Source organism: Lates calcarifer, unplaced genomic scaffold, assembly GCF_001640805.2.
Source record: "Lates calcarifer isolate ASB-BC8 unplaced genomic scaffold, TLL_Latcal_v3 _unitig_2472_quiver_1729, whole genome shotgun sequence".
Lineage (NCBI taxonomy): Eukaryota > Metazoa > Chordata > Actinopteri > Centropomidae > Lates > Lates calcarifer.
The window spans coordinates 1-25,057 of record NW_026116242.1 but is presented as its reverse complement, the minus strand read 5'-3'; the positions used below and the strand labels follow the sequence as shown (position 1 = coordinate 25,057).

The following is a 25,057-nucleotide window of genomic DNA, read 5'->3' as shown; positions in this document are numbered from 1 at the left end:
CCCTATGAACGTGACATTTCAGTAAAACGACAGGAGATGAGAAGATGAGTTTGTTTTCAAAGGTCAAAGGTCTTTAAGTGAAGTACAGTCGAGTGTTAGTGTGAACTCTGCGACAGGTGATGATGATGCTCAGGTGATGATGATGCTCAGGTGATGATGATGCTCAGGTGATGATGATGCTCAGGTGTGAATCTGTGTCTCCATCAGGTTCAGATCTACGAGCTGGAGGAGCATAAGATCGAGACGTGGAGAGGTAAAACCAGCTCACAGCTGATGATGATGATGATGATGATGATGATGATTTAAATGTGATAACTCACCTGTTGATGTTGACAGAGCTGTACCTGCAGGAGACCTTCAAACCTCTGGTCCACATCTCACCTGACGCAGGTACTGACACCTGTCCTGAGGAGAGGAGGAAGCAGAGAGGACTGAACAGACAACCAAACCTGAAGTCACTGACTCCTCTCTCCCCCCTCCCCCCCCCCCCCCTCCCTCAGTATATTCGAGGCCGTTTACTCCCTGATAAAGAATAAGATCCATCGTCTTCCTGTCATCGACCCGGTCAGTGGGAACGCTCTCTACATCCTGACGCACAAGAGGATCCTCAAGTTCCTGCAGCTCTTTGTGAGTAAAGTTTAGATTCGACTCTGACGTTTCCTCCTCAACCTGACGCCGAGGTTCAGTCTGTTTCAGCTTTTTATTTCCTGACTCCAGAGGAGAGCAGTGATTAGAAACAGAGAGAGGAAGACGAGGAGAGGAGACGAGGAGAGGAGACGAGGAGACTGAAATGATCCAGAATTCAATTAGAAAAAACTAAAATCATTTTGTCCAGTAAAAATAAATTTCACCTGCTTCTCACACCTGTTTATTTATGATCAATCAATCAGTCAATCAGTCAATCAGTCAGTCAGTCAGTCAGTCAGTCAGTCAGTCAGTCAGGTGTGTGGTACTCCACAGTGCTCCACCTGTCCACACCTGTCACCTGACAGCTGTAGATGATGTGTTGAGTCCTGAGCATCAGCTGTTCAGTCATCGTGTTTAAACATGCAGCTCTGCCCCCTGCTGGACAGACTGCTCATTACACCTGTCTCTGTGTGTGTGTGTGTGTGTGTGTGTGTGTGTGGTGTGTGTGTGTCAGGTGTGTGAGATGCCCATGCCGGCCTTCATGAAGCAGACTCTGGAGGAGCTCGGCGTGGGGACGTACGCCAACATCGCCTACATCCACCCGGACACGCCGCTCATCACGGCGCTGTCCGTCTTCACGCACCGCCGCGTCTCCGCCCTGCCCGTCGTCGACCACCACGGCAAGGTGGTCGACATCTACTCCAAGTTTGACGTCATCGTGAGTACGCGGGCGGCGTGGGTCAGAGCTGTGTGTGTACTGCGAGAGCAAAGCTGACTCTGTGTGTGTGTGTGTGTGTGTGTGTGTGTCAGAACCTGGCAGCAGAGAAAACCTACAACAACCTGGACGTGACGGTCACTCAGGCGCTCAGACACCGGTCCCAGTACTTTGAAGGAGTCATGAAGTGCAACAAACTGGAGACGCTGGAGACCATCGTGGACCGCATCGTCAAGGCTGAGGTCACACACACACACACACACACACACACACACACACACACACACACCTGGGATCCAGGTGAGCAGGGCTGTGATTCAGGTCCCTTTAAAGTCCAGGTGTGATGGACTGCTGCTGATCTCTCCTCCTGGTCCTGGATCAGCTGATTGATGTGTGTGTGTGTGTGTGTGTGTGTGTGTGTGTGCAGGTCCACAGACTGGTTGTGGTGGATGAGGAGTCTCGAATCATCGGGATCGTCTCTCTGTCTGACATCCTGCAGGCGCTGGTGTTAACCCCCGCAGGTACCAGAGACCAGACCCAGACCCTCACAGACCAGACCCAGACCCTCAGAGACCAGACCCTCACAGACCAGACCCAGACCCTCAGAGACCAGACTCTCAGAGACCAGACTCAGACCAGCTGCGTTATAAACCCTGTCAGAGTCTGTGACCTTTGACCTCTTTGACCTTTGACCTCTGTGGAAAATCATTTAAAGGTTTAGGCTTTTATTTTGAAGGCTGCCTCAGTCTGCACGTTGTGACACGTTTCCTCTTCCTGAGCAGGTGTTATTGATCATTAAAAGGCTGCAGGAGTTTTTCTGATCGACTCATTGATCAGTTGATCAGCTGATTGTTTTGGGTCTGAACAGACTCAGATCAGACTCTGTCTCTGCAGGTCTGGGGAGGAAGGAGTCTCTGCCCTCTCAGCCCTCAGCCCTGGACTCAACTGGACCAGACACAGGATGTAGACCTGAACCACACCAGGACCAGGAGAAAGACCAGGACCAAGAACTGGAGCCTTGTACGGAGACAGAGACAAAAAGCAAACCTGAGCCAGATCAGGACCAGGACCAGGACCAAGGAGAGTCGGGCTGCAGGGACACTGATGCTGCAGAGACCTGCCAACAGGAGGAGACAGAAGGGGAGGGAGAGGGGGAGACAGCAGAGACAGATGGAGGAGAGAAACAGGAGGAGGAAGAGGAGGGAGGAGAGAAAGTGGGGGAGGAAGAGGAGACTGGTGAAGGAGCGAGGGAAGAGGAGGAGGAGGGGGAAGATGGGACAAAGGGGGAGGAGGGAGGAGAAGTAGAGGAGGAGGGAGAGGAAGGAGTGAGGGAGGAGCAGGAGGAGGGGGAGGATAGGACAAAGGGAGAGGAAGGAGGGAAAGTGAAGGAGGAAGAGGAGAAGGAGGGAGGAGCTGAAGAGGAGGCAGGAGAAGGAGGGGAGGAGGAGAGGGAGGAGGAGACGGGTGAAGGAGCGAGGGAGGAGGAGGACAGGATAACAGGGGAGGAGGGAGGGATGGTGGAGGAGGAGAAGGGGGAGGAAGCAGAGGAGAGGACAGGAGGAGGAAGTGGTGAAGGAGAAGAAGAAGGAAAGGAGGAAGAGGAGAAGGAGGGAGGAGCTGAAGAGGAGGCAGGAGAAGGAGGGGAGGAGGAGAGGGAGGAGGAGACGCGTGGAGGAGAAGAGGGGGAGGCGGCGTGACGTCCTCACCCGGCGTCTCTCTGGACTTTGTCGCGACTCGAGTCGAGCCGCTCGGAGGAGGAGGGGGAGGGGCGTCAGGCTGACGTGTGATTGGCTGGGGAGGCTGTTTTTCATTGGCCGTCAGTCGGAGGAGGAGTCGCTGCAGGACTGCGATTGGCTCTGATCAATCATGACGTCACAGCAGAGAGCAGGTAAACCACCTGAGCAGCTTCCTCTTCTGTTTGTCCTCAACAACTGAAACCACCAACCTGAACTCAGAGGCGACTCTTACTGTGAAAGGAGCTGTGGACGAGCTTCCTGTCGCTACATAGCTAACGTTAGCATTAGCAGCTGTTAACACTGGCTTTAGTTCTGTCACATGCTAATGACAGATGGTCGTAATTAACCAATGACTGATGAGCTGCTTTAACAGACGTGAAGAGAAACAGGTCATTATCAATGAAGAGCCACGAAGACATCAAACAGGAAGAAGACTCAGAAGTTTCAGAATAAAACTGCTGTAAAAACAGGATTTATTCCACAAACAATCACTTTTTATTCTATTTTATTCTATTTAATCATCATCCATCTCTGTGAGGTCACAGAGGGGGCGGGCCCATGGTGTCTCTGATTGGTGGAGAGTTAGAAATCAATAAGTGCTGGTTCTCATGTAAAGTTTGTTCATAGAGGTGAATTATCTGAAGTTACTTTGGCGTCAAGTTTCCAGTGAATCTGTACAAATGTAGATTTTCTCATTGATGTGTTTAAAGTTGTAGTTTCAGACCGAACCCATCTCCTCCTCCACCTTCCTCTCCGGGGATTCTGGGAGATGGAGTGTGTGAAGTTGAAGGTGTGATGCGTTCACTGTCATCTCGTCAGTCTGCAGACGGGCTACATTTCTAAACGTTGTGTAAATGTTGCTGCTGATGAATCGATGAATAAAACATCCTGATGATTTTCCTTTTTAAATGTTTTAGTTTGTTTTGACCTGGACTCTGCAGCTGCCTTCAGGTACCACCCTCATCTGACCCTCTGACCCCCCTCTGGGTTTTATCTCACTGCTGGTTTCACTCGTTTCATGCACCTCACTTCTTTCTCTTCACGTTTCTGTCCCAGTTCACATCATCACTTTCTCATGTTTCTTCTTCTGTGCTGCATTCAAGGAACAAACAGGAAGTGTGTTTGCTGTTTATTCTGAGGGGAAAACTGAGCGTCTGTAGTTTGATCTAAGCTCAGAGTTTGTGACAGAAGAGAAGATGTTGAGAGTTAAACTCAGTGAAACTTTCTGTCAGGACAGTAACTAAAGCTGTAGTTTGATGAAGCAGTGTGGGATCATGGGAGTTGTTGTCTTCATCATGAAGACCACCAGGATCTAAAGAGAGGATCTTAGACAGTGAGATCCAGGAAACTGAAGCAAACATCGAGAGTCAGAAACAGTTTGGTGTTTGTTACAGATGCAGCACTTCCTGCTGCAGAAGAAGAAGAGGATCATGGGTAATATACAGAGCTGGATTCAAAACAAAAGGGATTCAGAGTGACGATGAAGAAGATAATACTGAATTATTAAATAACACTTCACTAATGCTTAAATAAATGACTCCATTTTCCTGAAACTGGGTCACATGGTTCAAACATGTAGACGGACTGAAGGATTTTAAAGAGGGATAGTTGATCATGCAGGAGAACTGGTCCTTTGTTCTTTACAAGAAATTACACACTTCAATCCTTTTTAGCTCACTTCATTTTAAGATGTTGTATTTTTCTTGATGAGTAGATTGTCTTGATCCACTGAGACAGAACGTCTTCCTCTGGGTCTGTCGAACCATTGATCCAAGACGTCTTTAACGACTCCTCTGTAGGTTGTTGTTTTCTACCTAATCTCTAACAGAGAACCTCCGCTGACAGACAGGAGGCACCAGTGGGATCGCAGAACCTGAACAGAACCCAGAGTGTAGTTGTTTGTTTCAGCCACTAGATGGAGACAGAACATCACTGATCATCAGACAGAACTGAAAACCAGAAAATCATTTCTCACTGGAAACAATTAAAACCTCATACAGAGGAGTGACTGTCATGAAACTGACTGAAGTGATTTTCCTCTCATTCAGGTGATGATGATTGTTGGTGTTGTTTTATAACAGCAGGTGAAATAATCAAAGAGCAGATGAGGATCTGAGCTGTTTGTCTGCAGCGTCAGAGCTTAATGACAGCATCATGTTTGATCCAACACTGTTTCCATCTGTATGAGCTGCTGCAGGTAATGTTTCCAAACATGTCAGTGCCTGGACACTGTTGGTCTCTAACAGACTGATGAGCAGGCTGGGCTCAGTGCAGGGTGTGTTTTCTTCACTGACCTTCCTGTGGTGCTGTGTCACAGCTGTATGGTTTCTCTGCAGCTTGAAGTTCTCTGACCTGCAGTTTTTTCCCTTAAAGGTAACAAATGCAGGTGTTTTTTCACAGGTGTGAACACGTGGATCAACCTTTAAACAAACTGAGTTAGTGTTTCCTCCCACACCAGGATCAGCAGCACTTTAACAGCTCTACGCACTTTAACCATGACATTTCTGTCCACAAACATCTGAACAGTTTCTCACTGGTGTGAATCCACAGATGAACTTTACATGAACTCCACCCTTTGTCTTTCCTCACTTCTCATTTCAGGCCTGCTGTGTCTCTGGACCACCACTCTGCTGTAAAGTCTCTTTGGTGTGGAGGAGTTTCTGGTATCACTGAACTGATCTCCACACTGGTCACAGCAGAAGTCTGTCCTCACTGTGGATACAGAGATGCTGTGGTTTCTCTTTAAGGTGGGAACACTGCTGTTTCCAGTGGTCATTTGGACATTTGTGTCTCCTGTGTCAGACGTCAAACAGACTCATATACACTGAGTTGGCAGTTTATTAGGAACCTCGCTCAACCTGAAACAGTCCTGTGATAAATCCTGTTTCATGGAGGTTATAATGTTCAGTTAATGAGCTGTTTTTTTGGAGGTTGTAGCTTGTGGAGCTGTTGAACTGTATTACATTATACAAACAGGTGTTTCTTTTCATTTGTCCACCCTGTTTATACCAATGAGAGCAGGCTAAACAAGAAATCTCATTCATACATTTAATTCTTCATAAAAATGTCTTAAAATAAAAGAAAGAAGAGAAACTGATGTGAACAGTTTGTGTTGCAGCTGCACAGAAACCTGTTGATGGATGTTTCAGCTCAGACCTGTGCACTTTATTGTCACGATGGAAAACACTGAAGTTTGACTTTACTGTGGAGGAAAATGTTTCCATTAAATGGAGGGAGGGAGGGCGAGAGAGAGACAGAGACAGAGAGGGAGGGAGGAGGAAGAAGACATCAGCCTTTCAAAGTAGTTACTGGCTTTGTCTTTCTGTTATAACGGATGGATTAAAATAGTAGGTGCAAATAAAAACACGAAAATATCAAATATATTATCACAGGTTTCAGTGTTTTTTCAGGGTTTAACTAAATATTTTCAAACTAATTTCCCGCCGTGCTGAGAGAATCTGATCATTCAGGAGGACCAGTAAATACAGCGCTGTTTGTAGCAGTACTGTTCACTACAGTGAGTGACTAAATCATTGATTTATATGGCGTTAATCATAGTTGTAACCCACAGATGAGACTTGTGTATCATCACTGACGGTGAACAGACGTTATGACGTATGTTGATGCTTTTATTGTGAAGGAGTTCAACAGGAAGTGTGTGTCTTGTTTGTAATGCCGGACCGTTGGTGACGCAGTGTAAGTTTGACTTTGTTCTGGTTCTTGTTTCTCTGTCAGAGGCTGTAGTTTAGTCTCCTCGTGATTGTAGGAGCTGAGTAATCTGTCTGACTCGCTCTGTGGACACAGAACTGAAGCTTTACTGGGAAATTACTGATTAAAACTTTCTTTAATAAACGAAGGCGGCGTCGTTTCCGGGTCTGAAGCAAACGGAGTCAGGAACTTTTCAAAAAGCTCTAAAGTTAAATTCCCGCTCACACTTCGAGCTGAAAGTGATGATAGTAAACTGTGAACGACTTTAAATGGTGATTATTAAACCGGTTTCCTCCGTTAGGAGCGGCTGACCGTTGTTGTGTAGTTTATAATTCAGCGCGTGAAGTCTGTCGAAGTTGAACGAAGCGAACTGAGGAGTCGAACCTGTTTGGTTCGCGCGAACAGAACTGAAAGTGAAAGTATGACGTCAGTCCAGACGCCATTTTAACTCCACAGCAGGAGGAGGAAACAGGAAGTGATCAGAGTGTTAATATCAGGCCTAGAAATAATGATTCATCTCATCATTGATTAATCTGCTGAGTTTATCTGTTTAATCTGTTAATCTGTATTTTAGAAAAATATAGTTTAAAAGACTCAAATTTTCCTGGTTCCTGCGCTCTCACAGATAAATATGTTACATGTATCTGAAGTTTGACCAGTTGTTGGGTTTAAACCGCAGTCAGAGTTTGTCTGTGATGAATAGAAGATACTCATGGTTTCAAATGTAAAATAAATCAGAAGTTTCTAACCTTAGAGGTGGAGAACTGACTGGGTTTATTATTCTGTGTTACAGGTTTCCCTCTCAGACCAGAGAAGATGAGTGATTTGGAGGAAGAGGAGGACAGACCAGAGTCTGTCTGTCTGTCTATGAAGAGTGCCCGGTTCAGAGACCCTCCTCTATTCTTCAGTAATAAACCTGGACCCTCAAAGACAAAGTAAGAAACAGTTTCTGCTGTGAACTGAGCTGAAGATGGTTCAGTTTTCTAATGTGGTTTAATCACCTCAGGTAGAACATTCCAGGTATTTTATTAACATGGAACCAGATCTGAAATGGAACCAGCAAATGGAGCCCAACCCGGGGAGGAGGGAGTGTAATGACTTTAACCACCCTGCTGAGTGTTATTGATCACTGACTGACTGATCAGTCCAGCAGGAGGTTTAAGGTTTAAAATCTGTGACACTGTTCTGACACCGAGGGAGAGAGACTGTTGGCATAAACAGAGAGAGAGAGGGACACAAGTTAAATATGTTTTCTAAAGATACATTACCAGAGCTCAGTGCTCAGCAGCACAACACAAGACAACAGAGCAGCATGTGTTGTGTTTGACAGGACTTTACCTTCCTGTTTCCCTCAGAAGCTCCTGGTTCCTCCACTGCAACATGACTGAAGCAGCCAGTCAGTTATTAAGAGTTAATGTTCAGAACATGGAGAGAGACATGAGAACATCACTACTGTCATTATCAAATCATCATCATATGACATGTTTTATTTTACAGCTGCTCTGTACAAAGGTAAGATAAGATAATCCTTTATTAGTCCCACAGTGGGGAAATTTAGAAGTGTTAATGTGTAAATACATGTTGTTTGCACAGATGGAGAGCAGAGTCTCCAGGATCCACCTGTCTGTCTATGAAGAGTGACTGCTCCAAACGTTTTGATCCTCCAGACTTCAGTAATGAACCTGGACCCTCAGACACAAAGTAAGAGACAGTTTCTACTGAGAACTGAGCTGAAGATGATTCACAGTTCAGATGTATTTTTTTGTAGTAGAAATAGATGTTCTACTATGGAATGCCATTTAAGTCAATAAATAAGTAAATAGATAAATAATCCTATGAAATAAGCTCTGCCTCTGTTAAAAATAAATTAAAGCTTTATTGACTCATTTCTCCTGCAGTGTTAGTTTGAGCTAATGTGGCTCCTTCAACAGTGACTTTACTGTTTGTAAAACACAGAGGCTCATGATCCAGTCTACAAGATGAAGCAGCTCAGATCAATGATTCTTCAGACACAGAGCTGGTCTTGTTTTCATTGACACAGTCAGAGCTGTTCTTCTCCTGTGATCTCCTGATCTGTGACTCCAGCTGCTTCACAGAGGAACTGATGATGAAGCTCTGAATCTGGATCACTGCAAATAATATAAAGACTATAGATCACAGAGCTGCAGTCAACCTGTGAGTTCTCCACCACTGATGGAACGTGTTATGATGAATGTGTTGATGTCTTCACAGAGAGAAGAGGAGGAGGAGAAGGAGGAGGAGGAGGAGGAGGAGTGGTGTTTGTGAGGAGGAGCAGCTGTCCTGCTGTTCTTTGTGTCAGGACGTCCTGAAGGATCCAGTCTCTACCAGCTGTGGACACTGGTTCTGCAGACAGTACATCACCTCAGACTGGGACCAGTCTGGTTCATCAGGAGACTCCTCCTGTCCCCAGTGTGGACAAAGATCCAGACCAGGACCTGGACTGCAGACAGCCAGTCAGACCAGCACTGTACAAAGTAAGACTGGGGATACGTCCATTTCTTGTTGTTACAGTTTCTAAGACTATGACAGAATATGTCTTGAATCATTACTGAGAATCTGTTGTCTTTGAGCAGATAGTGGTCTGCAGGAGGTTTTAGATGAACATCAGATCAGTCTGAGGAGGAGATGTGAACGTGTGACTGAAGGAACTGATGGAACAGGAAGTAGAACCCTCCTCAACAGGATCTACACTGAGCTCTACATCACAGAGGGACAGAGTGAAGAGGTTAATACCCAACATGAGGTGAGGCAGCTGGAGACAGCTTCCAAGAAGAAGACCCTCCATGACACTCCAATCAGGTGCCAGGACGTCTTTAAAGCCTTACCTGACCAACAGAGACACATCAGAGTGGTTCTGACCAACGGCGTCGCTGGTGTTGGAAAAACCTTCTCAGTGCAGAAGTTCACTCTGGACTGGGCAGAGGGCTTGGAAAACCAAGATGTCAGTCTGCTGGTTCTGCTTTCGTTCAGGGAGCTGAACCTGATCAGAGATGAGCAGTACAGTCTTCTCACGCTGCTCCATGTTTTCTATCCAACATTACAGAAGGTCACAGCAGAGAAGCTGGCTGTCTGTAAAGTTCTGTTCATCTTTGACGGCCTGGATGAAAGCAGACTTTCACTGGATTTCAACAACACGAAGGTTGTGTCTGACGTCACACAGAAGTCATCAGTCAACCAGCTGCTGACAAACCTCATCCAGGGGAATCTGCTTCCCTCGGCTCTGGTCTGGATAACTTCCAGACCTGCAGCGGCCAATCAGATCCCTCCTTCATGTGTTGACAGGGTAACAGAAGTACAAGGCTTCACTGACCCACAGAAGGAGGAGTACTTCAGGAGGAGATCCAGTGATGAAGAGCTGTCCAACAGAACCATCTCACACATCAAGACCTCCAGGAGCCTCCACATCATGTGTGGAGTCCCAGTCTTCTGCTGGATCACTGCTACAGTTCTGGAGCACATGTTGACTACAGAGCAGAGAGGAGAGCTGCCCAAGACCACGACTGACCTGTACTCACACTTCCTGCTGGTTCAGACAAAGAGGAAGAAGAACAAGTACCATGAGGGACATGAGACGAGTCCACAGGAGCTGACGGAGGCTGACAGGGAAGTTCTTCTGAAGCTGGGGAGGCTGGCGTTTGAACAACTGGAGAAAGGAAACATCATGTTCTACCAAGAAGACCTGGAGCAGTGTGGTCTTGATGTGACAGAGGCCTTGGTGTACTCAGGAGTTTGTACAGAGATCTTCAAAAGAGAGAGTGTGATCTTCCAGAAAACAGTCTACTGCTTTGTTCATCTGAGCGTTCAGGAGTTTCTGGCTGCAGTCTACATGTTCCACTGTTTCACCAACAGGAACACACAGGTACTGGAGGACTTCCTGGGAGAAGATCACAGTGACCCATGTCTGGAGGACTTCCTGGGAGAAGATCACAGTGACCCATGTCTGGAGGACTTCCTGGGAGAAGATCATAGTGACCCATGTCTGGAGGACTTCCTGGGAGAAGATCACAGTGACCCATGTCTGGAAGACTTCCTGGGAGAAGATCATAGTGACCCATGTCTGGAGGACTTCCTGGGAGAAGACTGGGAACATGAAAACTTTGATTCAAGTATGGATGATGATGATGATTATGATGACGACGATGATGATGATGATGATGATGATGATGATGACGATGTTTGCCCAGGTCCATCTCTGGATGTCTTCCTGAGGGGAGCCATGGAGAAATCCCTCAAAAGTGAAAATGGCCACCTGGACCTGTTTGTTCGCTTCCTTCATGGCCTCTCTCTGGAGTCCAACCAGAGACTCTTAGGAGGTCTGCTGGGTCAGACAGAGAACAGTCCAGAAATCATCCAGAGAGCCATCAACAACCTGAAGAGAATGAACACGTTCAGTATCTCTCCTGACAGAAGCATCAACATCTTCCACTGTCTGATGGAGATGAACGACCACTCAGTTCATCAGGAGATCCAAGAGTTCCTGAAGTCAGAGAACAGATCAGAGCAGAGACTCTCTGAGATCCAGTGCTCAGCTCTGGCCTACATGCTGCAGATGTCAGAGGAGGTTCTGGATGAGTTGGACCTGAACAAGTACAAGACGTCAGAGGAGGGACGACGGAGACTGATCCCAGCTGTGAGGAACTGCAAGAAGGCTCGGTGAGTCCACATGTGATTAACATTATAAATCATTATGTAGATTAGTGGTTTAGTTCTTCAGATACTCACAGTATAAAATTCAGATTCTTATTCAAACAGTTTCCTCTTGTTTAATATAAAATGATGTGTCAGGTGAGTTTAGTCTCAGATGTTGTTGAGCTGTTTCAGAAGCTGTGAGAGTAAAAATCCTGATTTTCAGTTGGTTGTTTGTAGCTGTCAAGTTCATGAACAGTTCTTCTATTGATTTCTAATAATTATCACATTTTCCAGTTTTTATTGATCCTCCTTTGGCTCATGGAGACGACCTGTAAACCTGATCAAACTAATGAAGAACTGGTTCAACTTTCATCAGTTTAACAACTTTAAATCATGAAGTTATTTGTTGTTTTAATGTTGATTTTTCCAAACCGTGGATTAACATATTCATTTAATTAGCTGATAAAATATCTGTTTATTTTTCTATTCATTAATTCATCAGTAAAATCTTTAATGACTTCCTGTTTTTATAGTTTTATTGTTTTTCAAGTCAAATCAAATTTTATTTATATAGCACCAATTCACAACAGAAGTTATCTGGAGGCACTGTACATATAGAGCAGGTCTAGACCGTACTCTTTATCTTATAAAATTTACAGAGAGAAACCCAACAGATCCACCATGAGCAGCACTAGGCGACTGTGGCAAGGAAAAACTTCCTTTTAAGAGGCAGAAATCTCGAGCAGAACCGGACTCATGGTGGGCGGCCATCTGCCTCGACGGTTGGGTTTAGACAGAAAGAGAGGGGGGTGGGGGAATGGGGTAGGAGAAAGACAACAGATACACAGACTAAGTCAAAATGTAAATAGTAGTAGTAGTAGTAATAATAATAATAATAATAATAGTAATAATTATTATTACAGCTAAAGGAATAATAATGACAAGCAGCGAAACATTAGTAGCACTAACTCTATAACTAACACTAATGTTAACTAAATGTTGTTGCATCATGGGTTGAGCTGGATCATGGGAGCAGCAGGAGACTCTCCAGCTCTGGAGGCAGAACCCTGCAGTGAGAGACAGTAGAAGAGAGAGAGAGAGAAGCACAGCCTGGGCAGTAATGTGCTTGAGGGAAGAACACACAGTTAGAGTGATGCAGCGACAGTTGATAATAATCTCGTCAGCAGGACATCATGGACAACATTTACTAACTATTAAGATAAACTTTATAATATAAAACTTAATGAGCAGCTTCATGACACTTGCTGCTGCAGATGTTTCTCCTACACATAGAAAACGTCTTTCTGACATGTAGAAAATAATTCAACCTCATATTGAATGATGTTCAGCTCTGATATTGTCAGCTGATTCATTTGTACCAAATGTTCCAGCTGATGAAGGTGAACCTAACAGCAGCAGGAGGCAGAGAGATGATCTTTGCCAACTGTCATTGTTGACTGAGCTGAACTCAGTAAAAAGATCCTGGAGTCACATTAAAAATAGTGGAGAGTAAAACAGTTTTTCTAATCCAGACGTCCTCATGTGAACTTTGTGGAGACAGACATGGGATCAGATCACACTGACAGACTGTGGACATTATGGAAGACTGACTGTCTCCACAGTTTCTCTGTCTCTGAAAGATTAAAGCAGAACAAAGATGAAACCTCTGCAGGTCTGAGAGAGAGTGATGAGAATTCTAGTTTGATGTCAAACACAGTGAGAGAAGATGAAGTGAACCAGTGATGTGAAGAGCAGATGTTCATCAGAACAGGACACGTCCAACTCTCTGTCATCAAATGCTTCAAGTCAATATAAAGTGTCCTCTGTCATAATAACATGTTCTGTCATATATGTGTCCTGACAGACTTGGTGGTTGTCGACTCTCAGAGACTCACTGTGAAGTCGTGGCCTCAGCTCTGAAGTCCAACCCCTCCCATCTGACTGAACTGGACCTGAGTGACAACAAAGACCTGAAGGATTCAGGAGTGAAGCTGGTCTCTGCTGGACTGGAGAGTCCACACTGTAGACTGGAGACTCTGAGGTCAGTTCACTGACTGCAGCTGCTGGAGTTTTTTCTAGAAACTTGATTCAGATCATTGACTGAAGTTTGAAATAGTTGGTTGATGAATGTTCAGTGTCTCAACATTTTTGTGAAATACTTTATGATTCAATCAGTCAAACTTTATTTGTCTGGCATCTTTCCTACAGTTCAGAAAACTAGAGAGGAAACTGAGGCTGATAAAATCCTGGAACAAGACTCACATCTTTTATTCTTTATTCAGGTTGAAGAACTGCAGGTTGTCAGAGATCAGCTGTTCTTCTCTGGTCTCAGCTCTGAAGTCCAACCCCTCCCATCTGAGAGAACTGAACCTGAGTAACAACAACCTGCAGGATTCAGGAGTGAAGGAGCTGTGTGGTTTTCTACAGAGTCCAGACTGTAGACTGGAGACTCTGAGGTCAGACTCCATATTTTCTTTCTGTGCTGAGATGAATCTGATGTGAAAGTTGTGTTGACTCTAACCTGCAGACAGGTTTATATTTCTGAGGTAAAATCTCCTTTAAAACTGTTCAGTGGTTGAAAGGAAGTTTTCAAAGTGTTGACTCTGATTTGAAAACAGGTCTTAAACTTTTGAAAATGACATTTGAGTTTGACTCAGTGGACATTTCCAGTGTGAGCAGTTTGAGTGAGTTGAGCTGGTTTTCTTCAGAAAGTCTCACTGAGATCAGGATGTGTTTTCCAACAACATGTTTTCTGAGCAGGTCTGAAGGAGAAAGTGTTGATAGCTGCTCCAAACAGCCACAGTCAAAGGCCGAGTGAAAAGCCTGCTGTCAGAGAGAGGAGACGTGATCATGGTTTAAATATGGAGACGACATTTTCCCACAGTCTCTCCTGAAGACATTCATAGTGTTCCACTCAGCTGTTGACATGAACAGTGACAGAAATCTTTGAACAAGTGAAACCAGAGCAGAGAGAGAAGTTCAAACCCTGGCTCCTTTCTCTGCTCCACACAGCCGACCAGTCACTGAGTCAGCTGCCTCTCAATGTTGGACTGTCTCTTTCACAAAATTACACTAACTGTGGGACACAGTTTTCTAAACTCTGAACACAAACTGTGTTCACACTGAAAACATTCAACTGCTCCAACAAAGATTCAGTCTCTGATTTTAAACCTCAGTCAACACTTTGAAACATTTCTTCCAAACTGTTCAGTCTTAGTTTGAATGTTGGACATTTTGAAGAGGATCTGACCTCAGAGATTTGATGCTGATCCACACTGAGGATCTTGTTGAGCTTCAGATTTAAAACAGGTTTAATGTCACATTAAAAATCCTTCACTTTGGAAGTCACTCTTTACTTTGGAAGAATTGAATCTTCATCTTATATTTCTACAAATAAATTAAATATTTCAAACTAAGACAGAAAGAAAGATTTATTCAGAGTTTGTTTTATGATCTGTGATGTTTCTACTGACTGAAGTTAATGAGAGCTGTTTTTCTCTTTGTGTCTCCGACTGATTTTAACCTGCATCCTGTTGGTTCAGGTGTTTGGAGTTTCCAGTTTCTAAACTTGTTCATTCTAAACCTTCTTCAGCTCTGAACAGATGATGAAACACTGAATGGTTTCAAGCAGAAACTTTGTCTCCTAAACTCACATCTTTTATTCTTTATTCAGGTTGGTGAACTGCAGGTTGTCAGAGATCAGCTGTTCTTCTCTGGTCTCAGCTCTGAAGTCCAACACCTCCCATCTGACAGAACTGGACCTGAGTGAAAACTGGGACCTGCAGGATTCAGGAGTGGAGGAGCTGTGTGGTTTTCTACAGAGTCCAGACTGTAGACTGGAGACTCTGAGGTCAGACTCCATATTTTCTTTCTGTGCTGAGATGAATCTGATGTGAAATGATCATTAAAATAAATCATCATCCTCTGAAACAGATTGAATAAAAACTGAACATTAGAATCCTCATGAAGGAGGATTTATCTCAGGCCTGTTGTTTTATACAGCTTTAGTTTGATCTAGGTGTACCTAATAAACTGACAACTGACTGTAGATGAGTTCTCAGCTCTTTCTCTGAACTGGAGAATCAGTGTTTTACTGAAGAACTTGACTTCAAAGTTAAACTGTGTTTGACATGGATTTATTTCATCACTGGAGGAAAATGCAGAAATAAAAATCACTGGAAAATGTATTTTTGAACAAGGAAAATATTAGAAACAATTTATGTCTGTAACATTAGTTTAAACCATCTCCTCCTTCATATTGTCATAGCTTATCAAAGGAGACTGAGGCTGACTTGTGGATTCCAGGGTTTATTTTCAAAGGAAATGTGGACACAGATCATTCTGGTACTTACACCATCGTCTTTGATCAACAGTGGATAACGGTTTATCTACTGCAGTCTTCCTGGTGACTGGGTAGTTTAGTCTGTTGGATAGTTGTGTCTGTTTACTTCTGCCCTCACATCACTGCCCAAGTACACATTGTCCTCATCCCACTTCACTATACCAGTATAATACACCACCATTACAGGAAACCAAAAATATACAACTGCTGTGCATTAGTAGATATAACGGTTTATTTGCTATGGCTATCAGAAATGAGTAAGATAAATTAATATTAATATTAATATTAATATTAATTATTTGGAGTTTCCACTTTCTAAACTTGTTCATTCTAAACCTTCTTCAGCTCTGAACAGATGATGAAACACTGAATGGTTTCAAGCAGGAACTTTGTCTCCTAAACTCACATCTTTTATTCTTTATTCAGGTTGAGTCGCTGCAGTTTGTCAGAGATCAGCTGTTCTTCTCTGGTCTCAGCTCTGAAGTCCAACCCCTCCCATCTGAGAGACCTGGACCTGAGTCACAACTCCAACCTGCAGGATTCAGGAGTGAAGGAGCTGTGTGGTTTTCTACAGAGTCCAGACTGTAGACTGAAGACTCTGAGGTCAGACTCCATATTTTCTTTCTGTGCTGAGATGAATCTGATGTGAAATGATCATTAAAATAAATCATCATCCTCTGAAACAGATTGAATAAAAACTGAACATTAGAATCCTCATGAAGGAGGATTTATCTGAGGCCTGTTGTTTTATACAGCTTTAGTTTGATCTAGGTGTACCTAATAAACTGACAACTGACTGTAGATGAGTTTAATCAGTGTGAGTCAGCAGCTCTTTCTCTGAACTGGAGAATCAGTATTTAACTGAAGAACTTGACTTCAAAGTTAGACTGTTTTTAACCTGCATCCTGTTGGTTCAGGTGTTTGGAGTTTCCACTTTCTAAACTTGTTCATTCTAAACCTTCTTCAGCTCTGAACAGATGATGAAACACTGAATGGTTTCAAGCAGGAACTTTGTCTCCTAAACTCACATCTTTTATTCTTTATTCAGGTTGAAGAACTGCAGTTTGTCAGAGATCAGCTGTTCTTCTCTGGTCTCAGCTCTGAAGTCCAACCCCTCCCATCTGAGAGAACTGGACCTGAGTAACAACTCCAACCTGCAGGATTCAGGAGTGAAGGAGCTATGTGGTTTTCTGCAGAGTCCAGACTGTAGACTGGAGACTCTGAGGTCAGACTCCATATTTTATTTCTGTGCTGAGATGAATCTGATGTGAAAGTTGTGTCAGGCCTTCTCATCCAACATCAATGAAGAATGGTCAAAAACTCCCATAAACTCACTCCTAAATCTTGTGGAAAACCTTCCCAGAAGAGTTGAAGCTGTTATGGCTGCAAAGGGTGGGCCAACATCATACTAAACCCTATGGATTAAGAATGGGATGTCACTCAAGTTCATATGCGTGTGAAGGCAGACGAACGAATACTTTTGTCAATATAGTGTATGTCTTCAGTATTTTCTTGTTTTATTTCTTGTTAAAGTGATGAGACTAAAGAGAAACTGACTGAGAGATTCAGACCAAACTCACCATGTTTGTTAAATGTGGTCACCACTGCAGGAAGTGACAACGTTGGAGATTTTATGTTTTTATTGAAGCAGCAGCATGTTGTCATTAATATTAATGAGAGCTGTTTTTCTCTTTGTGTCTCTGACTGTTTTTAACCTGCATCCTGTTGGATTCAGGTGTTTGGAGTTTCCAGTTTCTAAACTTCATTCTAAACCTTCTTCAGCTCTGAACAGATGATGAAACACTGAATGGTTTCAAGCAGGAACTTTGTCTCCTAAACTCACATCTTTTATTCTTTATTCAGGTTGGTGAACTGCTGTTTGTCAGAGATCAGCTGTTCTTCTCTGGTCTCAGCTCTGAAGTCCAACCCCTCCCATCTGAGAGAACTGGACCTGAGTCAAAACAAGCTGCAGGATTCAGGAGTGAAGGAGCTGTGTGGTTTTCTGCAGAGTCCAGACTGTAGACTGGAGACTCTGAGGTCAGACTCCATATTTTCTTTCTGTGCTGAGATGAATCTGATGTGAAAGTTGTGTTGACTCTAACCTGCAGACATCAGGCTCATATTATACTGATCCACACTGAGGATCTTAATGGTAAAGTCTGTTTTCTTCTTCACTGGTTGAGTCCAGTGACTGAGGCAGAGAAATGCTGAGCTACAGATTTCAAACGTTAATAGAACAAGAAAATTTCTTCACTGTTTAAATCCCATCAGATTTTTTCCACTCTGACATGAACAAATATATCTTCAGTATTTTCTTGTTTCAACATGACTATAAAGTCAAGCAGGAACTTTGTCTCCTAAACTCACATCTTTTATTCTTTATTCAGGTTGATGAACTGCAGGTTGTCAGAGATCAGCTGTTCTTCTCTGGTCTCAGCTCTGAAGCCCAACCCCTCCCATCTGAGAGACCTGGACCTGAGTCTCAACAACCTGAAGGATTCAGGAGTGAAGGAGCTGTGTGGTTTTCTGCAGAGTCCAGACTGTAGACTGGAGACTCTGAGGTCAGACTCCATATTTTCTTTCTGTGCTGAGATGAATCTGATGTGAAATGATCATTAAGATAAATCATCATCCTCTGAAACAGATTGAATAAAAACTGAACATTAGAATCCTCATGAAGGAGGATTTATCTCAGGCCTGTTGTTTTATACAGCTTTAGTTTGATCTAGGTGTACCTAATAAACTGACAACTGACTGTAGATGAGTTCTCAGCTCTTTCTCTGAACTGGAGAATCAGTGTTTTACTGAAGAACTTGACTTCAAAGTTAAACTGTGTTTGACATGGATTTATTTCATCACTGGAGGAAAATGCAGAAATAAAAATCACTGGAAAATGTATTTTTGAACAAGGAAAATATTAGAAACAATTTATGTCTGTAACATTAGTTTAAACCATCTCCTCCTTATATTGTCATAGCTTATCAAAGGAGACTGAGGCTGACTTGTGGATTCCAGGGTTTATTTTCAAAGGAAATGTGGACACAGATCATTCTGGTACTTACACCATCGTCTTTGATCAACAGTGGATAACGGTTTATCTACTGCAGTCTTCCTGGTGACTGGGTAGTTTAGTCTGTTGGATAGTTGTGTCTGTTTACTTCTGCCCTTACATCACTGCCCAAGTACACATTGTCCTCATCCCACTTCACTAGACCAGTATAATACACCACCATTACAGGAAACCAAAAATATACAACTGCTGTGCATTAGTAGATATAGGTTTAGGTATATAGGTTTATTTGCTATGGCTATCAGAAATGAGTAAGATAAATTAATATTAATATTAATATTAATATTAATATTAATATTAATATTAATATTAATATTAATATTAATATTAATATTAATTGTTTGGAGTTTCCACTTTCTAAACTTGTTCATTCTAAACCTTCTTCAGCTCTGAACAGATGATGAAACACTGAATGGTTTCAAGCAGGAACTTTGTCTCCTAAACTCACATCTTTTATTCTTTATTCAGGTTGAGTCGCTGCAGTTTGTCAGAGATCAGCTGTTCTTCTCTGGTCTCAGCTCTGAAGTCCAACCCCTCCCATCTGAGAGAACTGGACCTGAGTGAAAACTGGGACCTGCAGGATTCAGGAGTGAAGGAGCTGTGTGGTTTTCTGCAGAGTCCAGACTGTAGACTGGAGACTCTGAGGTCAGACTCCATATTTTCTTTCTGTGCTGAGATGAATCTGATGTGAAAGTTGTGTTGACTCTAACCTGCAGACATCAGGCTCATATTATACTGATCCACACTGAGGATCTTAATCAGGACTCCAGACCAACTTCTTCCAGCACTTCAATCAACATTCAACACAACATCTTCAAACTGTTTGAACTGATCAGTGTTTTGATTAGAAATCAATCATTTACAGAGAAACAATGTGACAGATCCACAGTGAGTCATAAAATAATCATGATAAAGTAACCAGAGGTTAAACAGACTGACAGAGTGAAGAGAGGTGAACTGTGATTGTCTCGTCCTCAGAGTCAGAGTGAAGTCAGTGAGCAGCTGTAGAGATGATTCTCTTTGTCTGATCCAGATCCTCATCAGTCCTGTTCACACTGATCCTGGATCTGTATCATTAAGAAACAACTGGAGATTTCTATTTGAAATATGAATAAATACTGACATGATGATGATCCACAATAACAGAAGGACAAAGTCCCTTTACTCATTTTAGACCAAACATCATTGATCAGGACAGATCTGATTGATTATCAATGATTTGATTGACATCTTTTATTCTTTATTCAGGTTGAGTCTCTGCAGTTTGTCAGAGATCAGCTGTTCTTCTCTGGTCTCAGCTCTGAAGTCCAACCCCTCCCATCTGAGAGACCTGGACCTGAGCAGAAACGACCTGAAGGATTCAGGAGTGGAGGATCTGTTAGATCTTGTGGAGGACCCAGACTACAGACTGCAGACTGTGAGGTCAGTATCTGGAGTCAGTCCATGCTGCTTCCATCAGTATTGTCCTAAACACAGTTAGTATCAGAGCAGAGATCCAGTGTTTCCTGTAAAGCTGGGACCTTCTCAGTGGCTGCTTTCCTCAGTGAAGCTGTGAGAGGAGAATGGTGACAGGCTTCAGGATTGGACAGAAAGACAGAGAGACAGAGAACAGTCAGCCAATCAGATCAGCCAGAAGCTGGTTGTGATGATGTGTTTGAGTTGATGTGAAGACGACTGTTGTTGTTGTGTTGATGTGTTGAGGAAATAAAGCTGGATTCCAGCTGACAGACTCACAGCATGTACAGAGACAGTGGTCCTCATTCATCAAACTGTGGAAGCAGCAGATCTGATCTGACACTGTTTGTTGTCTCATTTCAACAGGAAATAAAGTGCTGAGTCATCAAGGTGAGAGTCTGTGACTGGTCCATGTTAGTGGGAGATAACAAGTCTGAACTGATCTGAGAACAGCTCCACTGTCAGACACAGAGTCCAGTCCACCATCATCCCTGCAGTGGAGTTCAGAGAGGAGCAGTGAAGCTGATCTGAACAACATCGTACCAACACTCTACATTAGTTTTTCCTTCAAGTTGTCCCTGTGTACTTCCTGTTCTTTACTGACTGACTGATTAATATATACAGTATACGTAGCACACAGCCTCCCACAGGAGCATATTACATGTATAACATACAGTAGTACAACAAGCAGATAACAGCAGATATCAGAGAGTCTTACAGAGTAAATACACAGAACATTCAGTTCCTCTGTGTCTGTGTTTGTACGCTGTGAAGCATGAAAGACTTCTTGTATATTCCAGCTGACTGTCATGATCCTGAATCAACAACCAGAGCAGAGCAGCTCAGACTGAGAGTGGTGTGTGTGAGGGATCTAACATGTTCAGCTTTCTTTTGTACAGAACCATTCAATATATAGTAAAGTTGTTTTATGACTCACCATCATCTTCTCTGCAGTTTTAACTCAGAGAGTTTTTCATCTTTAAAGTTTAGTTGCCGTATCAAGCTGTTACATTAAATGTGAAGATGCTTTCAGCCAGTCTGTATGATGGTGTGTATTCTATGTGATGGCTAATGCTGAAACTGAAAATGTTCTGCTTCTTCTACAAGAAGAAAAACTATTAATCTTTGACTGGTGTTCACGTCACTTTATTTCTGTACGTGTGAGATTTTTCCTTCCAATATATTTTTTAAGGAATCAATAATAAATAAGTAGCTGGTGAGTGAAAGAATCGATCCTGTCCTATCGGTCCGTCCGTCCTCAGACTGTACTTCTGTCTCTGACACTGATTCTTTGTTCAGAGATGTCTGACTTTTAAATAAAGTATAACTTCATTTTTGAGTCTGACGGCTTTGATTTGATCTCAGTCAGAAACACTTTGTTTTAAACTGCAGCTGCTGAAAATGTTTCCAGGTTGTAGGTCAGATATTTCCTACAGTCCTCTGAAGGCAGCAGAGTGTTCATTCTTCCTGCACTGGGTGTCAGTTTGAACACAACACGGCTGCTGGTTCCTGCTGTTTGGTGACACCTGGTGGTGGTGGAGAGAACTGCAGCCTGGTCTCACACCTGGACTGTAGACATGTTCTCACCTCAGCTGGACTCTGAACAACCTGAACTTCTCCTGTCAGAGGGATCATGTGACCTGTGCTGAGAGACGACTGCTTCATCTGTGGTGAGTAGAAAAACCAAGTCTGAACTTGATTTGAGGAGTTTCTCAGAGGTGAGTTATCCTGCTGTGCTGAGCTCCTGTTGTTCCTGGACCTGAGATCCACATCCAGACACAGATCATCATGATCCTGTAAGAACCAAAACACACCGACATGATCCAGAGTCTCAAACACCTGAACATGTTTGTCTTCTGTTTCAGAACAACAACCTGGACTGGTTTCCATGGAGACAGATGATGTCAAACACTGATTTCCTGCTTCTGGGTTCAAAAACCTGAAACCAAACATGAGTCCACTATCAAGTCCTCCATTTGATCTGGATCTAAGTTCAAGTGAAGTTTTCATCATCTGCCTTATAAAAGGAGTTCCTGTGGTAGTCCAGGTCTGTAGCAGCATAACGAGGTTCAGGTTCAGGCCTGAGGGAAGTTTCTGCCTCCTGGACCTGAACTGGCGGAAGGTTCCAGAGTCCAGGAGTCTGATAGCTGAAGACTCTGCCTCCCATTCTTGTCTGAAGTAGCAGAGGTGAGAGGAACTGGATTTCTTTTAGATTTCTTGAAGACGTTTCACCTTGGTCCTCCAAGGTGACGACCCCTCCAAAGATCAAACACCTGGGACTCCAGCTTTTAGAAGTAATGAGGCCTTTTGGATGGAGGGGAAACACCTTCAAGAAACAGAAGTCCAGTTTCCTTCAGCTCTACATTCTTAGTAGAAGTTTAGTGAGTGACGAGCTGAGCTAACTCTGCTGGTTTGGACCAGTTTAGTCCAGATTCTTTCCACAGGCTGGGTTTTGAGCCATGGGTCAACAGAGGAGCTGATGTTCTTTGTAGATCACCCTTGACGTTATTGATGACTGACTGTTTGACTTTGAGCTCCAGTTTTATTTCTGTTTTCACCTTTCTGGTGTGTGAATTTTTTGATGCCTTACTATACTATGACATCTGGACCATATGCTGCTGGAGCCTATATCAAATGAACTGATAATTAATCTTATTAAATAAAGCATTCCACAAACAACAAGTTCAGTGTGTTTGTGACTTTAATGACTGTAGTCAGAAAGAATCACTGGACAGATCACAGGCTGTTTTACAGATACACAACTAACGTATCTCAGATGTAATTCAGAGTTCAGTATTGTTCAGTGTCCTCAGCCTCTTCAAGTGTGCAGCTCTAAGAGTAACCAATCAGTGAAGCGTCCTTGCCTACTTCTCAAGACAGGATGTCCCCAAAATATTCTTTTTTCCCTGCATATTTCATAAAAGAAAAAACAGCTCCCCATCATCGGCGATTAGTTTAATGGAAAGGTTGCATCATTGCACTGCGTTCAATGTCTGGTTTATTCTCGTCATGCTGTTTATGAAAAGACCTTTACACACTAAGTTCTCAGTTCGCAGTGGTGGAAGTGGAGTGGAGTATCCAGTTTACTCAAAGTAAAAATACTCCATTACAAGTATAATAGTATCAGCAGCAACATGTAGCTAAAATATTAAAAAGTGCTGCTTTGGTCCATCTGATGGATTATTATTTCTGACATCATGAGATGATCAACACTGGAGCATCAGTTTGTAGCAGCAGTTTCTGTTGTAGCTGCTGCAGGTGGAAGATGATAAATCTGAGCGGTCGTTACATCTGTTTTCAGTTTCTCTACTTTTTCTCTCATCTTTAATCTTTGCTTAGATGTTGGATCATCCAAATATTTACTGAAATGAAACAGAATTTATGGCTAAAATATCGCTGTTTGATGGAGATTTTCGAAACTCACAGACAGTGTCATCTGAAACACAACCCCGACTACAAACTGGTGTAATCTTCAAATGTGTTAAATTTTGAAAAGCTTCTCATATCTTCATTTTGGCTTTTTCCAACCAAATTTAGTGCAAACTGTAAAAACAAAATGCAAATGAAAGCACAAAATAAATTTTCTTGAATTAGTTCTGATTAGTTCAAGACCAGTTTGTCCACCCACTGGTTTCTTAGTGTTTTTTACTTTTCCATTTTTGATGTTTGAAATTTAATACCCAGAAACCCTCTGTGCTTTTATTTTCATGGTTTTAAAAGTTGTAGTTTTATATTGTTTGTTTCTAATATTTCATAACAGATCTCAAACCTGAACCAGCAAATTACAGACAGAAGAAACAAACATGAAGATTTACACAAGGTCAGTGTTTTTCTTCTTCTTTTTCTTCTGTTCTTTTCAGTCTGCGTCAGTTATTATCTCATCTCACTTTGACTGTGGTTCATGTTTCATCTTTAAACAGTCATGATTTCCCCTAGAAAACTCACAGATAGAAGCTTTTTACCTCAACATATTATTTTTGAACCAAAGTTGTTTCTAAATGGAATATGATATACATATATACAGGTATTTACCTAAAACTAATAATCACATTCACACTGCTTCTTTAAGATACACTGGTTTCTTTGTGGATTGAGAGTCTTTTACTTTTCCATGTTCTGACAGTTTGAACTTCAATACCTAGAGACCCTCTGCTTTTACATTGATGTCTTATTTTGATGATATTTAAAAGTTGCTGATGTTGTTCATTTTTTTTTCTCTCTAGACTCAACTTAAACCAAGGAAATACTTGAGCTCATAAAGAAAAAAAAGAAATGAGTTTTAGAAATGGTCAGTGTTAATTTATTTCTGCATCAGTCATTGTCTAAACTGGCAGATTGACGGTTTAGGCAATGTTACTCATCAAAAATCGTCAAAAAATGTCATAGTATAATAAGGTGTCAAAAAAAGGTCAAAAAATGTCATAGTATAGTAAGGTGTCAAAAAAAATGTTGAAAGAAAATGTCATAGGTATAGTAAGGCATCAAAAATGGTCAAAAAATGTCATAGTATAGTAAGGCCATCAAAAATGTCGTCAAAAAATGTCATGAGTATAGTATAAGGGTGTCAAAAGATGTGAAAAAATGTCATAGTATAGTAAGGTGTCAAAAATAGTCAAAAAAAATGGTACATGTAGTATTAGTAAGGTGCTCAAAAAATGTTGTCAAAAAATCGGTCATAGTATAGGTAAGGCGTCAAAAATGGTCAAAAATTTCATATTACAGTAAGGCGTGAAAAGATGTGAAAAAATGTCATA

General features: G+C 42.5%; 2 protein-coding genes across 2 annotated transcripts; both read left to right on the top strand.

The window, feature by feature from the left end:
- Window positions 1–207: 207 nt before the first annotated feature.
- LOC108892803 (uncharacterized) lies at window positions 208–3,987 on the top strand (the record flags this gene model as incomplete). Its single annotated transcript, XM_018690528.2, has 7 exons — window positions 208–253; window positions 337–388; window positions 498–627; window positions 1,142–1,345; window positions 1,438–1,584; window positions 1,770–1,863; window positions 2,237–3,987. Coding segments are annotated over 7 exons (1,476 nt in total), but the record flags the coding sequence as incomplete, so codon positions are not given.
- On the top strand, window positions 3,209–21,635 carry LOC108892802 (NACHT, LRR and PYD domains-containing protein 12). Its single transcript, XM_051068143.1, has 14 exons — window positions 3,209–3,230; window positions 7,580–7,721; window positions 8,380–8,487; window positions 9,019–9,281; window positions 9,381–11,460; window positions 13,301–13,477; window positions 13,719–13,892; window positions 16,205–16,381; window positions 16,827–17,003; window positions 17,642–17,815; window positions 18,166–18,339; window positions 19,317–19,493; window positions 20,097–20,270; window positions 20,670–21,635. Exons 1-14 carry the CDS (start codon window positions 3,209–3,211, stop codon window positions 20,674–20,676), a joined length of 4,026 nt encoding a protein of 1,341 aa, XP_050924100.1. The 3' UTR covers window positions 20,677–21,635.
- The last annotated feature ends 3,422 nt before the right edge of the window (window positions 21,636–25,057 follow it).

Excerpts from the sequence above, each read along its gene's own strand:
- LOC108892802 (XM_051068143.1), top strand. The coding sequence starts at position 3,209 with ATGACGTCACAGCAGAGAGCAG. Across the intron at positions 13,478-13,718 it reads TGTAGACTGGAGACTCTGAG|GTTGAAGAACTGCAGGTTGT; the intron begins GTCAGTTCACTG and ends TTCTTTATTCAG. Across the intron at positions 19,494-20,096 it reads TGTAGACTGGAGACTCTGAG|GTTGAGTCTCTGCAGTTTGT; the intron begins GTCAGACTCCAT and ends TTCTTTATTCAG.